This window comes from Manacus vitellinus, unplaced genomic scaffold, assembly GCF_001715985.3.
Source record: "Manacus vitellinus isolate BGI_N305 unplaced genomic scaffold, ASM171598v3 scaffold_35_pilon, whole genome shotgun sequence".
NCBI classification, from domain to species: Eukaryota; Metazoa; Chordata; class Aves; order Passeriformes; family Pipridae; genus Manacus; species Manacus vitellinus.
This window is the reverse complement of record NW_021940498.1, coordinates 4,179,714-4,194,984: the sequence shown is the minus strand read 5'-3', so window position 1 is coordinate 4,194,984 and position 15,271 is coordinate 4,179,714. Positions and strand designations below refer to the sequence as shown.

The 15,271-nt window shown below is 54.3% G+C and overlaps 1 protein-coding gene across 1 annotated transcript; it reads left to right on the top strand.

Annotated features, from left to right (window-relative positions):
- The first annotated feature begins 4,650 nt into the window (after positions 1–4,650).
- On the top strand, positions 4,651–14,860 carry RNF121 (ring finger protein 121). The gene is made up of 8 exons (XM_018077129.3): positions 4,651–4,681; positions 6,930–7,071; positions 8,460–8,614; positions 9,083–9,190; positions 9,614–9,734; positions 10,812–10,945; positions 12,494–12,595; positions 12,918–14,860. Exons 2-8 carry the CDS (start codon positions 6,946–6,948, stop codon positions 13,036–13,038), a joined length of 867 nt encoding a protein of 288 aa, XP_017932618.2. The 5' UTR covers positions 4,651–4,681; positions 6,930–6,945; the 3' UTR covers positions 13,039–14,860.
- Positions 14,861–15,271: the final 411 nt, after the last annotated feature.

Below are 15,271 nucleotides of genomic sequence, written 5' to 3'. Positions count from 1 at the left end.
AGGAGGGCGAGGATAGAGGCTCGGCTGTTGTTCCCATGCTGACTTTCAAGCGTTCCTGGGGATGAAAAATTACAAAGCTGGAAACAAGAACTCTATTTGGAAAGCTGGAACTGGGAGCAGGGTGGTGTGTGTGCCACGGGCACCGGCACTGATGCCCCGGGCTTTGCAGGGGCTCTTCGCCGTCCCCTGTGCTTTATGCTCAGGAGTTTTCTTTCCACTCGTAGAGAACCAGGAGAATCTGGGTCTGTTCTGTGTGGAGAACGTGGTTCCATCCTGCCTGCACTGTGTTAGTGTGGGTGACTGCTGGTGCAGTCAGGTACTTTTTGGTGCTTTTCCTCAAGAATAGGTGGTTTCGCTTAAAAATTCTCAGATGCTGATGGTTATGTTGGAGAAGATTCCTGGCAGAGTCAAGCTGTGGAGATTCCCTGGTGTATGGCTGAACTGTGGGAGCTTGTGCCTCCTCCCCACATCCTGTTTTGCTGTCAGAGAGCAGGTGCAGTGAGGTGATGGAGATTTGGACCACAAAGCAATCACTGTCGAGTTGCTACTGGTTATATTTCTAAGATATTTTCTAGTGACTTTGTATGTAAAAATGTGAAAGATCCAAGGTCTCTGATGCTCAGAAGTGAAATTCCCATTTTTCATTCTGTCAGGAAGCTACTTTTGGGGCTGGCAGTGAGGGCGTCAGGAGGGGGCAGCGGGTGAGGGAGTGCATATAGGACATGTGCTTATCCCTGTGATTCCACACAATCCGTGTCTGTCAGGACAAAACCTGTCTGCTTGTGTTGTCCAGAGGTCCTGGCAGCTCTTTGGGCAGAGCAGGTTGCTGATGAATCACTAATGGTGGGGACCTGAAAGCAGTTTAACATTCCCTTGGAATGTTAATTCCTGTGGCTCTGGCTCTGCCTGCGGGGAGCTTGGGCCTTCAACAAATGTTTAGTTTCCAATTATCCAAGTGTTTGATTAGTTGGGACCTTCCTCCTCCCTGATCCTTGTTCCTGTGCTGTTTTATGAGCAGGAAGAAAGCAGAATTGAGATTCCAAAATCTCTCCAGACTTTCACTAAAGAATGTGCCTCTTCCCAACCTGCCTTGGTTGAACTTGCAGCACTTTGAGATTTATCTTCCCATCATGTCAGGTTGTTCCTAGCGGGTGCTGTGAGACAAAGACTGAGGTTGGGGCTGTGGGAAAGGTGAGATCAGGGCTGGTGGCTGCTCTGGAGCTTTGAACTGAAATCAGCAGCTGCTTATTCTCCATCCTCAAGGCATTCTCCTTGCCTCCTTCACAGATTTAGAGCATAAGGAGATTAGAGCCGGCTCACAGCAGCGTGTGTGTGCCTGGAGATCCCCCCAGCCCCCTGGGCTCTGAGGAACGGGTGGTTCTGGTTTTGGTGCTGACCCTATCAACAGCCTTTGTGTTTTCCTTGAGGGGGTAATTGCACTGGCTGTCCCAATGGTGGGGATCACAGGTTTGTGGAGGCTTTGGGACATCAGGCCCTTAAAGAAATGGGGAGTGGCACGAGGTTCTGCCAAAGGCCATCGTAGCACGTCCAAGGAGATGATTAGACTTTAGTCCAAGGTATCCAGTTTCTCCCAGTCGTCACCCAGAGGAGGTTGGGGATTTTAAGTGGATCGTGAGTTGCAGAAGAGACAGAGAGCGGAAGAATCATTCTTAATTCCTAATTTTTTTTAAGAAAGCTTTTCAAAGAGCTGTAGTTGGTTGCACACTGGGTCCTGTGTTGATGTGGCAGCTGGAGGAGGCTGCAGCAGCAGTGGGCTGGTGCTCAACACTTGATAGAACTGATCTTTAGCTGCTTTACCCTCGTTGTTCTTGTCTAACTCCCCTGGTAGAGATTTACAAGCAGAGGTTCTTCAATGTTGTCATCAGAGAGAGGAAGAGACCCAAAACCCCCCCAAGAGACCCAAAAACTGGGTATTAAAATAAGACAACCCCAAACTAAAAATAGAACGAATGCTTGCTGGAGAGTCCAGGTGCTTCCTTCACCATCACTGTTCGTTTTTAGCCCTAACCCAAAACTTCTGTGCTAAGAGAGTGTGCAGATCAAGGAGTGGTTAGCTGGAAGATCTGGCTTGGGGGGGCTGCTGTGCCAAGTCCTGTCTGACAGCCATCAGATGCCTCCCAACATCCCTTATGTCATGTCCTGGCCCCCCTTAATAAAGTTATTTCAGGAGCTTTGAGCTCTGGGAAATCTGGTGAAGCTCAGTCCTTGTGACTGAGGTAAAATTGTGTCTGGTGCTGTGGATCCGTGGTTGGCTTGGAAGCACAACTTGGAGGAACCTCTGTGGAATATCAGCAGGATTTCCACAGGGTTTGGGGCTGCTGGAAGCATTTGGAGATTTGGGGAAGATGCTGAAGCAAAGAGGCTGGGAAGTGTTTCCCAAGGCAGGACTGACTCTGGATGGCGTGGCTGATGGTGTGGTACGGAAGAGTGAGCAGAGCCACTGCATAGGGATAAAAAAATTGGTGTGGTTGGAAGGTGCTTGTCAAACATCCTTATTCAGCAAGGATGTGGCCAGAGCCTGGGGGGAGCAGGGATCTCCTGGGGGGAGGCAGTGGAAGCACCTGCGTGACTCCCGGAGCTCGCAGGGGGATCGACCTACACTGGAGCCAACAAGCGCTTGGGGTTTCTCAGCTTCTCCTGCGTGCAGTGACTAGTTTTTAAATCTCTTTTTTTCCTGTTTGTATCAGAACAGTTGTTCTCGCTCCAAATTGTGTCACAGCAACTGAACTGATGGATCTGGACTGGCTGTTTTAGGAGCAGAGGCACTCGGGGACTTTGGTCGATACAAACACCCTTCTCGGTGTCGGTGTCAGGTTGTCACCACCTCCCCACAGGGTCTGACACAAGCCAGCGAGCTCCAACACGGATTTTCGTGGCTCTAGATTTTGCATCTAGGTCCTGAAGTACTCCTCAAGGGCCTCAGGAGCTGAATCTCTTGCAAGTGTTGCTCTGGGGTGAAGCTCAGCAGATGTTCCACATCAGGCAGTCGGATTGCTGCTGTGTGTCTTTCCTGCCTCCTCACCCTGGGGTGTAATTAGGCACCGCAGGGGAAGCAGGGCAGCTGCGTGTGCCCTCAGCCAAGCCCGGCTGTGATGGAGCTGCTGGCTGTGACACACCTCTGTGCTGGCAGTGGTGCCCCGGGCAGGTGAGGCTGAGGGCTGTGCCATGCCAGGGAGAGCCCTGGGGTAAAGGTTGGAGCCAAGCCCACGGCCCTGTACCCAGTGGGGTGAGGTGGAGCCTGTTCCTGTGTACACATCTCTGCTGTGTGTGCAGGACAGAGTGATATCAAAGTCCTTGCTATGGCTTGTTTCCAGTTTCCACCCCCAATGCCTGGGCAATGCTGGAGTGTTTCCGGCCCCCTGAGGATTTCTAAACCCCGTGTGTACATTCCCAGCCCCAGACGAGCTGCTCTTGGTTTAATCTGAGTTTATGTCTCACCAAGAAAAGGCAACGGGACCCAGAGCAGCGGGATTCCCTCCCTAGTGCTGTGGGTCCGTGTGCTGCCCGGTCTGTGAGACCGTGTGGGGACACGACTGGGGCTGGAGGGTCCTCAGCAATTAGGTGAAGATTTTATGAAGGTAAAGATTTTACCTGGAGAAGCTGTGGACTCCCTGTCCCTGGAAGTGCTCAAGACCAGGTTGGATGGGGCTTGGAGCAACCTGTTCTAGTGGAAGGTGTCTCTGCCCATGGCAGGGTGATAGGAACGAGAGCTTTAAGGTCTTTCTGACCCAAACCATTCTGTGATTCTATGATTCTATATAAAGCTCCAAGCGAAAGCTGAAATGCAGTGTCAAAGCTCCCCCCACTCTTCCCCTGTCCCAAAGGGAGAGTATTCACACAAAATCTCACTGGAGAAGATGGATTACATGAGCCCATTGTCAATCATCACTAATAACAGCAGCTCCTGTCACTCTTGGGTTGCTCTTGCCTGTAACGTTTGGGAAGAACTTCCAGTCATCTCAGCAAAGCAAGACCTAAATCTTTCCTTTTCTGTGATTTTGAAATTTTTTTTAGCACTATTTCGTTGCTGGTGTGCAGATACTGTCCCCTGTCCTGCAGCCTGGTGGGGTTTTGGACTGCATTTGCATTGGCTACACTGGGATGACCATTCCGTGCCCCAAGATGCCAGGCAGGGTTGTGAACATGGGATTTAAACCAATTCTCTGGCAGTGGTGGTGTGGGATAGTGGGCAGAGCCTCAGCTCCAGTAAAATAAGGAAGTGGAGGTGGCAGAGGAGCAGGGGGGCTCACTGCTTTCCCTGTGCAGCCTGGGAGGGTGAAGGACAACTCTGGGCTGTGCTGTCACCATGGGCACATCCAGGTTTGTTATTTAAAGTATCTGAATCCAGAGATTCCTTCTTCAAGTTCTCAGAGAGCAATCCTGGAGGTCTCACGGGATGGCTGTCAGCACGGCTCAGGGTCTCACCAGGAGATAAAGGAGCTGGGTGCTGTGTTTCTTGTGGTGAACAGGCAGCACAGGCACACAGAGTCCTGCTCGTGTGGGCACAAGCCAGCACCGTGCTGCTCAGGAAGGGGAAGGGAACGAGTTACCCGTTCTGTGGTGCTGCTGCTGCTCCCAGACTCCAGTGGCTGATTTCATGGGTGTTTTTCTTGTCTCCCTAGGTTGACCTCTCGCACTTGTCCCCAGAGGAGAGATGGAGGTGAGTGTGCTGGGAGGTGAATCAGTGCGTGCAGCTCGAGCGAGCTCCTGCTCCGGGCCGGAGCGACTGGCAGCACAGCCCGTGTTCACAGTGGGAGAGGACAGGGTCAGCAGTTTTTGCTGAGGGGAAGTATGAACTGTCTTAAAAGGCATGTTTTTTTCTTTTAAACTACTTGCTAAATATTAGAATCACAGAATAGTTTAGGTTGGAAAAGCCTTCTGAGACCATCAAGTCCAAGCATTCCCCCAGCACTGCCAAGGCCACCACTTGCCCGTGTCCCCAGGCACCACGTCCACACCTCTGTTAAATCCCTCCAGGGATGGGGACTCCCTTACTGCCTTGGGCAGCTGTGCCAGGGCTGGACAATCCTTTCTGTGAAGAAATTTTCCCAAATGTCGAACCTAAACATCCTGTGGCACTATCTGAGGCTGTTTTCTCTTGTTCTGTCACTTGTTACCTGGAAAAAGAAACCACCCCCCACCTCAATCAACCCTCCAGTCAGGGAGTTGCAGAGAGCCAGAAGGTTCCCCCTGAGCCTCCTTTTCTCCAGGCTGAGCCCCCCCAGCTCCCTCAGCTTCTCCTCATCAATCTTGTGCTCCAGACCCTTCCCCAGCTCTGTTGCCCTTCTCTGGACACCCTCCAGCACCTCAGTGTCTGCCTTGTAGTAAGAGGCCTCAAAAATCCTCCTTTTCCTTAAGCTACACCAATTTCAGCCAGATGTTTATTGAAAATCACAGTGAGACTGGTCTCTCGGTATTGCACCAGCACAGGCTGGGGGTCGACCTGCTGGAAGGTGGAAGGATGCTCTGTGGAGAAGGACGTGGGGGTCCTGGTGGACAACAAGCTCCCTCTAAGCCAGCAGTGTGCCATGGGGGCCAAGAAGGGCAGTGGTGTCCAGGGGGGCATTGGGAAGAGCATTGCCAGCAGGTTGAGGGAGGTGATCCTACCCCTCTGCTCAGCCCTGATGAGGCACATCTGCAGTGCTGTGTCCAGCTCTGGGCTCCTCAGGACAGGAGGGACATGGAGCTCCTGGGGCAGGTCCAGCAGAGACTGCAGAGATGCCGAAGGGATGGAGCATCTCTGGGAGCAGGAAAGGCTGAGGGAGCTGGGGCTGTTCAGCCTCCAGAGGAGACAGTGAGAGGGGCCCTCCCCAGGGTGTGTCAGTGTCTGCAGGGAGGGGGCAGAGGATGGACCAGGCTCTGCTCGGGGGTCCCAGCAATGGGACAAGAGGAACGGGCAGGAACTGATGCCCAGGAAGTTCCATCTGAACAGGAAGAACTTCCCTGTGCAGGTGATCATGCACTGGGATGGATTGCCCAGAGAGGGGGTGGAGTCTCCCTCACTGGAGATATTCCAGAACTGTCTGGACACAATCCTGTGCCATGTGCTCTGGGATGACCCTGCTTGAGGAGGGATGTTGGACCAGATGACCCACTGTAGTCCCTTCCAACCTGACCCATTCCCTGATTCTGTGTTAGTTTCTAGAGGATGACTTAAAATCAGAGAATTTGGCATATTTATTGCATTTGGATTTTTTTTCTTCTAATGTGAATCATATTATCACCTGGAGACCAAGACATAAGGATGTCACAGCTCTTAATTCCACCTTGCTTTCTGGTCAAACAGCACAAGCTGCAAAGGAACCCCAGGTATCTGGCGAGCATCAGTCTGGAAATCACTTGTTCCAGCATGCTCATGGTGGAGAGAAGCAATTTGCTGGTTCTTGGGGGTTTTGTTAGGTGCCAACTGTCCCCCACCCTTGACTCTTGCAGCCTTTCCCTTGCTGGGCAAGAGGGAAAATGGTGTTAGTGGCTCTGAACCTGGGCTGAGAGTTTGGTAATGAGAATTGACACACACTCATGGGGTCAAACACTGCAGTGTGCTCTAGGTGGACCGTGCTTCATCAGGGAGGTTGGAACAGATGACCCCACCAGTGGTCCCTTCTAACCTCGCCCATTCTGGGATTGTGAGTTATGTGGACCGTACACTCCATGTTCCTTAGTTCAGGTAGGTCAGTGGGAGTTTCCACCTCATTCACACCTGGATGGGCTGGGTGTTGTTCTTGACTTTCACAGCGTAGAAATGAGCTGGTCCCAGAGCGACCTTTCGTCCTTTCTCCCGTGGATTGTTCACAGCCCCTGACTCCACGATTCCTCTTTGGGCTGTTTTTCTGCCTGGTCTTCCCAGCTCTCCCAAGGTGTCTGTCCCCCACTGTGCAGTCTCAGCTGCCTTTTCCTGGTTGTTGCAGGGTGGAGCACGCACGGATGCACGCCAAGCACCGCGGGCACGAGGCCATGCATGCCGAGATGGTCCTCATCCTCATCGCCACGCTGGTGGTGGCACAGCTCCTCTTGGTCCAGTGGAAGCAGCGGCACCCTCGCTCCTACAACGTAAGTGACCCCCCGCAGCTGTTCCGCCCGAGGCTGGATGTGAGCGCTGACTGACACCCTCCTTTTGCCAATGAGAAGTGTGTTCCTGGTTTTCCTATTGTCTGGTGTTGGGATTCCCTTGACTTCGCAGCAGCATGGGGGGATTTTAAGTAGGGGTGAGGATGGGTGGACCTGAAGGCCTCAGGTTTTGCTGGAAACGATACCAATAACTCCGTGTGACATGGTGCCTTGACACCTGGGATTGACAAGCAGATCTCAGGTGTTGTCCAGAGGGAAGCTGCATTTTGTGGGTGCTTCCTTGGAAGCAATGGGAGCTCCTTGCTGCCAGGACCCTGGGTTTGATGGTTCCTGCAGCACTCTACCGAGCAGACCTGCCACTTGCCAATGCCACCAGCTGGGTGGCTGGGTCTGTTATTTAACTGAACCAACTTCACTCTGACTTCCTTGTCATAACAGTAATGATAATATTATCGTCATTAATGTTTCCTGGGAGTACCTGTAATCCTCTGTGAACTTTGAACCGAACCTGTTTGCCCGTTTCCCTCCAGCAGCACCACGAGAGCTCAGCTGCACAGCTGTAGATCCATTTAGGAATAGGCTGGAGTGCAGAGACAAGCCAAAACCTTCTCACCTTGTGTAATACCTGTCTGTGCTGCAGCGTCAGGACCCTGGGAAGGCAAAGGTTTATGAAGCTGCCTTACAACAACTGGTTGGGTGGACCATCTCCTGTACCTTACTCTGGAGATGGTTCCTCTGCATTCTCCCTCCAGCTCTATCCTTTGCTACCAGAAATCACCTGACTGCTGCCTCTGACTCCCTCACAAAATCACAGAACCGTTTGGGTTGAAAAAGCCCTCCAAGATCATGGAGTCCAACGAGCACTGCCAAGCCCACTACTAACCCTTGTTCCCAGGTGCCACATCCACATGTCTTTTAAATCCCTCCAGAGATGGTGACTCCACCGCTGCCCTGGGCAGCCTGTGCCAGGGTTTGATCACCCTTTCAGGGAAGGAATTTCCCCAATATCCAACCTAAACCTTCCCTGACACAACTTGAGGTCATTTCCTCTTGTCCTGTCCCTTGTACCCTGAGAGCAGAGCCTGACCTCACCTGGCTCCCCCCTCCTGTCAGGGAGTTGCAGAGAGCAAGAAGGTCCCCTCTGAGCCTCCTTCTATCTCCAGCTCCCTCAGTTGCACCCCATCAGACTCATGCTCTCAGCCGAGCTCTGAGCTGTTTTCTGGGTGCCACAGACCAAACCTCCGCAGTTTCCTGGTGCTTTTCAGGGCCCTTTGATGCAGGCGAGAGAATGGCTGCCATGACTGTCAGGATGTTTCTGATGTCTGAGGAGCAGAGAACCAGCTCCGAGTGCCTTTCCTCTGTTCCTGCAGATGGTGACCCTCTTCCAGATGTGGGTAGTGCCTCTGTATTTCACGATCAAGCTGTACTGGTGGCGGTTCCTGGTGATCTGGGTGCTCTTCTCAGCAGTCACAGCTTTTGTCACCTTCAGGGCAACTCGAAAGCCTCTGGTACAGACAACACCCAGGTTCGTCCGTGTGTTCCTGAGGAAACTTCTCAGCCCCAGAGTAACCATTACAAGGAGATTTTTCCAGTTTCCCTGCCACAGATGACTGTGTTATGCTTTGCATCCTGAGAGCCTGGTGTGAAGGATTTTAGTGGCTGCTGGCAGCCAGCCCGATGCACCTGGTACCTGGGTGGGTGGTGGAAAGGTGGATTCCACGTGGGCTGGTAGCCTCACCCAGGGCATTCCCAGTGTGCAGCATGCTTCCTTATGGCCTTCCGAGATCCTGAGGTTTCTAGTTTGGAAGTCAAGACTGTGAGCAGCCCATGGCAGGTTGAATTAGGAATGTAAACCTCTTGCCCATGTGTAGGGGGTAGGTGATGTGTCTGCAAAAACACTGTGGGTTTGAGAAATAAAACTCTTCGGGTGATTGGCACAGTTTCACTCAGGAAAAAATTAAATTGTTAAATTCTTTGTTTTAATTCTTTACAGACTGGTTTATAAATGGTTTCTACTAATATACAAGATCAGCTATGCAACTGGGATCGTGGGGTACATGGCTGTCATGTTTACACTCTTTGGTCTTAACTTATTATTCAGGTGAGTGAATCTTTCCCACTCCTGGGGCAATGGGGTCTAACATGCCACTGATTAATGGCACCAAAGAGACTACTGGGGTGTCCCTTTGCTCCTGAGAGGATCATGGGTGAGGTGCTGGTACCTGAACTGGTCCAGGTGGCTGGAGAGCCCTTTTTCCAGCTCAGCTGTCAGCAGCTCCCTCAGCTCTGTGGTGTCCAGTCCGGGGGCAGCAGTGGGATTTTCTTTGCTATACTGATGAAGCTGTACCTGCAAGAAGCAGCCAGCCCAGAGGTGGTGGCAGAGGAGTCTAGTCCAAGTCAGCTTCATGTTTAGAGAGGTTGACCACTTCTCTGGAATATTCTCTAGAATCGTATGTTCTCGGAATATGATAAGAGCGGCTTTGCCCTCAAAAAAACTCTTGATGGTTGGGCTTTTCTGTTGTAGAATCAAACCAGAAGATGCAATGGACTTTGGCATCTCCCTCCTCTTCTACGGTCTTTACTACGGAGTGCTGGAGCGGGACTTTGCCGAGATGTGTGCGGATTACATGGCCTCGACCATTGGGGTGAGTTCACCAGGGGCTGTCCCCCAGGCCAGAGTCATCCCCATATCGGGGGGCCTGAAACATGTTGGTCCCGGCAGCAGCTCTGGCCTCCCTCCAATGGGAAAGTGCATCAAACTTCCCCCTCAAGGAAGGGTCCCTGGCTATAACGTAGCAAGAGTTGCTCTGAGAGCCTTCCTGAAGAGTGAAGCCTCTGCTGGGTCCCCTCAGCCCCAGAAGGACAAGAAGTACTTCCCCAGGAACGTGGTGTGGCGCTGGCACAGGTTGTTCAGAGACTTTTGCTGTCCCTGTGGACAGAGGGCTTGGTGGCCCAAAATCTGTAGCCTGCTCGTGTGATATCAAAATAACCCAATCCACTTAGAATATGTGACATAAGACACCAGTGAAGTAGGTCATATTTCTTCTTTTCAGCAGCTGTTTAGGATCTTGGACTTTGTCTTTCCTCCTACTCTTCCTTTCTGAGCTTTCTGCTGCTGCTTCTTGAGGTTCTGCTCCAGCCTCTCACGGGCCACACTGCAACACCTTGGCACAGCTCAGGTCTCTCTCAGATCCCCAGGGCTTTGTCAGATGCTCAGAGCAAAAATGTGCCAGGACTCTGAGGGAGGCATGTTTTTGCTGATGATACTAAACCAGGAGAGGCTGTGGCCTCTTAGAAGTGAGAGCTGGACAGACGAGAGAGCTGGGCAAGCTTCAGCCATGTGAAATTTAGCAGGGCAAGTGCCAAGATTCTCCTCCTGGGGTGGCATAATCCTGGTTATAGGTACAAATTTGAAGACAAGAGCCTGGAGAGAGTCCCGTGGAAAGGGATTAGGGAGCTGGGGTTGACAGCAAGTCCCTCAGCATGGGAAGGGGGTGCGTGGGGCTGGGATGTGATGGGCCACTGCATCACTGAGCAGCTCCCTGTCCTGTTGTAGTTGTTTCCCGCAGCCGGACCTGTAACAGGGTTTTTAAGCCCCAAAGGCCGAGGCGACTCCCGGGGTGCTGCCCCCAGCCCTCCTTAGAGCTTAGTCGTGCCACCGCGGGCGTGGGACACGTGCCCTCCCGCTGTCACCGCTCTCCCTCTGCTCTGCCCTCGCTCAGTTCTACAGCGCCTCGGGAATGCCCACCAAGCACCTCTCCGACAGCGTCTGCGCCGTCTGTGGCCAGCAGATCTTTGTGGACGTCAACGAGGAGGGGATCATCGAGAACACCTACCGCCTCTCCTGCAACCACGTGTATCCTTCTCTGCAGGTGCCAGTCCCTCGCCTCGCTGGCCCCACGCTGGAGTGGGCAGCAGGGAGCTCCTGCCCCACGGCTGCTCCCACAGTGGGTGAAGAAATGCCCGTCCTGGGACTTGGGGCTGTCTGGCTGAATTTGCATGTGATCCATGACTGTGTCCTCACTGACTCAGCATCCATGAAATCACTTGGTTGCCACCTCCATGTGCATCACAAGTGGTTATTTCCTCTTTCTTTCCCTCCCCAGCTCCCTCTGCTCGGCCATGGAGCTGCGCCTCACTTTCCACCTGCCTTTGCCAAATCCACTGTGACCTATCTGCCTGGCGGTGGCAGCTCTGATGGTCTGAGGTTGGGACGTGCCCTGCTCTGTGCCATGCTGGCCCCTCATCAGAGAGCCAGTGCAGTGGGTCCTGTCTGAGTCTCCATAAGGAAAAATCGGGGGAAACACTGCTGGCCTCCCTCTGAAAACAGCCCCCAGGTCCAGCACTGCTGGTCACTGCCTGCTCTGATCACAGCCTGGCAGCTTCCTCCTTTCCCAGAACTCCTCCAGGGTTTCCAGGACCCTGGAGTCACTCAGCCCTTCCCATCAGCTGATTGATGTGAAGTGGGTTTTGAAACTGGAAGTCCTGGTTGTTGCTCAGCCCCAGCTGAGACAGGTCAGGGTTTTTTCTCTGTGGTGACTCAACCTGGACGTGGAATGTCGTCTGGCACTGCGTGCATTACTGCCTGCAAGGTGGTTTCCAAACTGGGCCTAGGCAAAGGTCATGCTGGCAAAACTCATGGCCTAAATTTAACTGTTAGGAACTGTTTGTGAGATTTATGGCTGACTCGTGCAGAGTCTGGGACTATGGCAGCACAGGGTTGTGTGGTTGTCAGAGGAGCTGGTCTATGCTCCTGGTGGTCCTCTGGGGTGAGGGCTGGCTGGGCACCCCTGGATCTATGGCTCCAGGGCTGACAAGGGAGTGACTGCTGACTCACTGGCATTCCCCCTTGGTTTGAGCAGCAGAGATTTTCTGGGGGAAGTTTGTTTGCTCAGTGACACCCTTGTGTGTGGCAAGTGGGCTGCAGCCACCTCGTGTTTCCCTGTAACTTCCCCGGGCAGTGCTCAGCTGTGCACGTCCTTGTGACGGAGCATAGCAGTAAGTCAGATCCTGGGAGAAATTCCATAAATATGTCTTCAATCCCCAAGAAGCCTTTGAAGAAGGCTTCCAAAATGCACACAGTTCACAGAGCTCTCCCAGACTGTCTGAAACTTCCCAGTGTTGGGCACCATCAGTGAAGGGTTTCAGTCTCCCTGGTACCCATGCATTGGTCAGGCCATCGTTCTGCCTCCCTGGTCCCATCCTGCTGCCCCTTGAGCCCCTTCTGCTGTCCCTGGAAGCTGCTGCACCTTCTAGGAAAGGTCTGTGGTTGTGCAATGCACCGTCCTCATGCAGTGGGATGTTTCCTTGGCCTGGGGGGATTTTCTTAGGCTTGGTGGTTCCCTCCACACTCAGTCATGTGTGCCCCTCTTCCTCTAGTTCCCCTTAACCTACCACTCCCCAGGTTTCATGAGTTCTGCATCCGTGGCTGGTGCATTGTTGGGAAGAAGCAGACGTGTCCATACTGCAAAGAGAAGGTGGATCTCAAGAGGATGTTCAGTAATCCGTATCCTTTCTTCTGCTGGGAGCCAGCACTGTGGGAAGGAGAGCAGTGGGTAGAGCACATAAGGGGTGAGGGGCTCATCTCACCTTGGGTAAGCCACTGCAGCCCATGACAGTGGCAGAGACCCTGCAAAACCCAAGGCAAGCCTGGCCACAGCTTTCCCTCTGTGGGGACCCATGTCTGTCCTTCCCTGGGTGCCGGTGTCCGTCCCTCCCTGGGCACCTGTGTTCTCTGTCCCTGCTTTGGGGCACCTTTGGGTGGCTCCTGGGTGGGCCGTGCTCCTCTCACCCATCTCCCCATGGCTCTTTAACTCCTTCCTGCCCAGCTGGGAGAGGCCTCACGTAATGTATGGGCAGCTGCTGGACTGGCTGCGCTACCTGGTGGCCTGGCAACCGGTGATCATCGGACTGGTCCAGGGAATCAACTACATCCTGGGGCTGGAGTAAGCGCAGGCGGTGGGGAGCCGCAGAGCCACGAGAGGACGTGTGCCCAGGGCCGGGGACAGTTGCCACCGGGGATGCTGGCTTTGCTCCATCACCTCTCAGGACCTCGGCCACCCCTGAGGACAGCAGCACTGGGGCCCCTCCTGCCAGAGCTGAGGGAGGATTTTTTTAAAAAGCAATTATTTTAATGAGCGTATTTAAAACTTTCTATTGCAGCTGAAAAGAGACACTCGTCCCCTTTCCCTGCCCCTCTCGGGTCCTTCGCAGCACCCCGCTGGGCTGAGCTTTGGGCTGGGGGCTGTTCTCCAGCTCCCTCCTGCCGCTCTGCCAGGGGAGGCCATGGGGAGAAGGGCCGAGGCTTTGCCGGCTCCGACGCTGGCACCCCGGAGCAGCCTTGCTGGCAGCGAGGATGGGATATGGGGGCTGCAGAGGAGAGGCTGGAGCCCAGTGCCCTGAAAGAGGGGACAGAGGGATGCCTGGCAACCCCAGGCTGCTGGGTCCCCTTCTGGGTGCCATGGGTGTGCCGGGAGGAACCAAACTGCTCACTGGCACGGTGATGGTGGGCTCTGTCTCGGGGAACCCTTTTATATGCTCCCAAATTTTCTATGTTTCTCCCTGAAGGCCAGCGTTGTCTCCTGGCTGTTCGGGGTTGTCAGCCAGGGCATGGAGTGGGACCGGTGCTGTTCCTCTCTCTGCGCCCTTTTGGGTGACGGTGACGGTACATCAAGAGCAGCCCAGGAGTGGGTGCCCCTGCCCCAGGGCGTGGGGGCCTCCTCGCTGGGTGTTGCTCTTCTTGGCACTGGAATAAAAGGGATGGAGCGAAGGTTGTGCTGGTGCTGGCATTTCCTTGCCCCGGCATTGCACCATGGCATCCTCCTGGCCATGCCTGTGGGAGCCGTGCCGCAGTCCTGCTGGTGTGAGGGGCCTCAGGCTCATCTTTTGGCACTGGGTGGGGGCAAAGTCCCTCGAGGGCCAATGGTGGTCTTTTGGCATGCAGATACTTGAGCCATATCGTCTGAGGAGACTGGGGTCTGGTGAGGGGCTATGAGGCAGCTCCTGGCTTGGGGGATTTGGGAAGTGGCCACAGCAGTGGTGTGGCTGTGGGCACCACGTGGGCTGTGTGCCCCCCCTCCCCAGGGAACCCCAGCGCCCTGTTGCGTCATTTGGGTTTTCTTTCGGGGGAAACCACATTGCAGTGTCGTGCCAAACACCAAAATAAGAGTCCTGGAAATGGAGACGTGGCGCTGGGTTTTTCTTGATCGTCTTCCCTGCTCCAGGGTGAGGCCATGGTTCCTCCTTTCGGCTCTCCCAGGGGGACAGATATCGTGTGGATGGCAAACAAGCACCTGTGGCACCCAGAGCTCAGCTGGTTGGTGTTGGTGGGAGCAGGGAGGTGGCAGAGGAGCACAGGCACTGGGTGCTGCCATGAGAGTGGCCTCTGGCCCGTCACTGCCCACTGGACATCCATGGGTGCTGTGGGGAGGATGTGGCTGCTGACCTCATCCCGGCAGGAGGACAGGGACATATTTCACTTGGCAGGTCCCCAAGATAAACATTCCTGTTCCTGCCACCTTTCTGCCCTGCTGGGAACAGGGATAACGAAACTCACTGGGGAATTAGGGACTTTTTACCAGGCAGTGCCAGGGCCTGCAGCTCAGGTGGCTGTGCCTGCACTGGCTCCTGGCCTTGAGGGTGCTGGGGAATTGGACTGGTGGGTTGTTGAAACTGTGTCTGCTGCCAAGGGACTGGTTCAAGGGATGAGGGGGCTCTACTGTGGGACAGGGGAAAGGATCCTGGTCCTGCCCTTGCTCAGGCTTCCCACAGCCAAGCACCAGCGTGAAGCCTGGGTTGGGTCCTGGGGGGTTCCTCTGTGCTAAGCTGTTGTCCTGCCCCAGGTGGGACACCCGGGGGTCAGCGGGCTGTGCATGCTCAGTCCCCTGGGGGCTTAACCCACCTCCCTCTCCTCTTGTGCAGACCCTGCCTTGCCCCTGACCCCAGAGTGTCAGGGGGCAAACCAGCAGGTCCCAGAGTCCTGTGACGCCCCTTGGCTCAGCCAATGCCCCACGTGATGGACACGGGGGCCCAACCGAGCCCCGCTCCTTCATCCCTGGGGGCCCGTGGATGCTCGCCCAGGAGCGGGTGGGACACACGGTGTGCTGATCATGGGCTTGCCTGAGGGGCGTTCGCCCCAGGCGTAGGGGACATGGAGCATAGGGGGCGTGGAGTGCTGGGGACA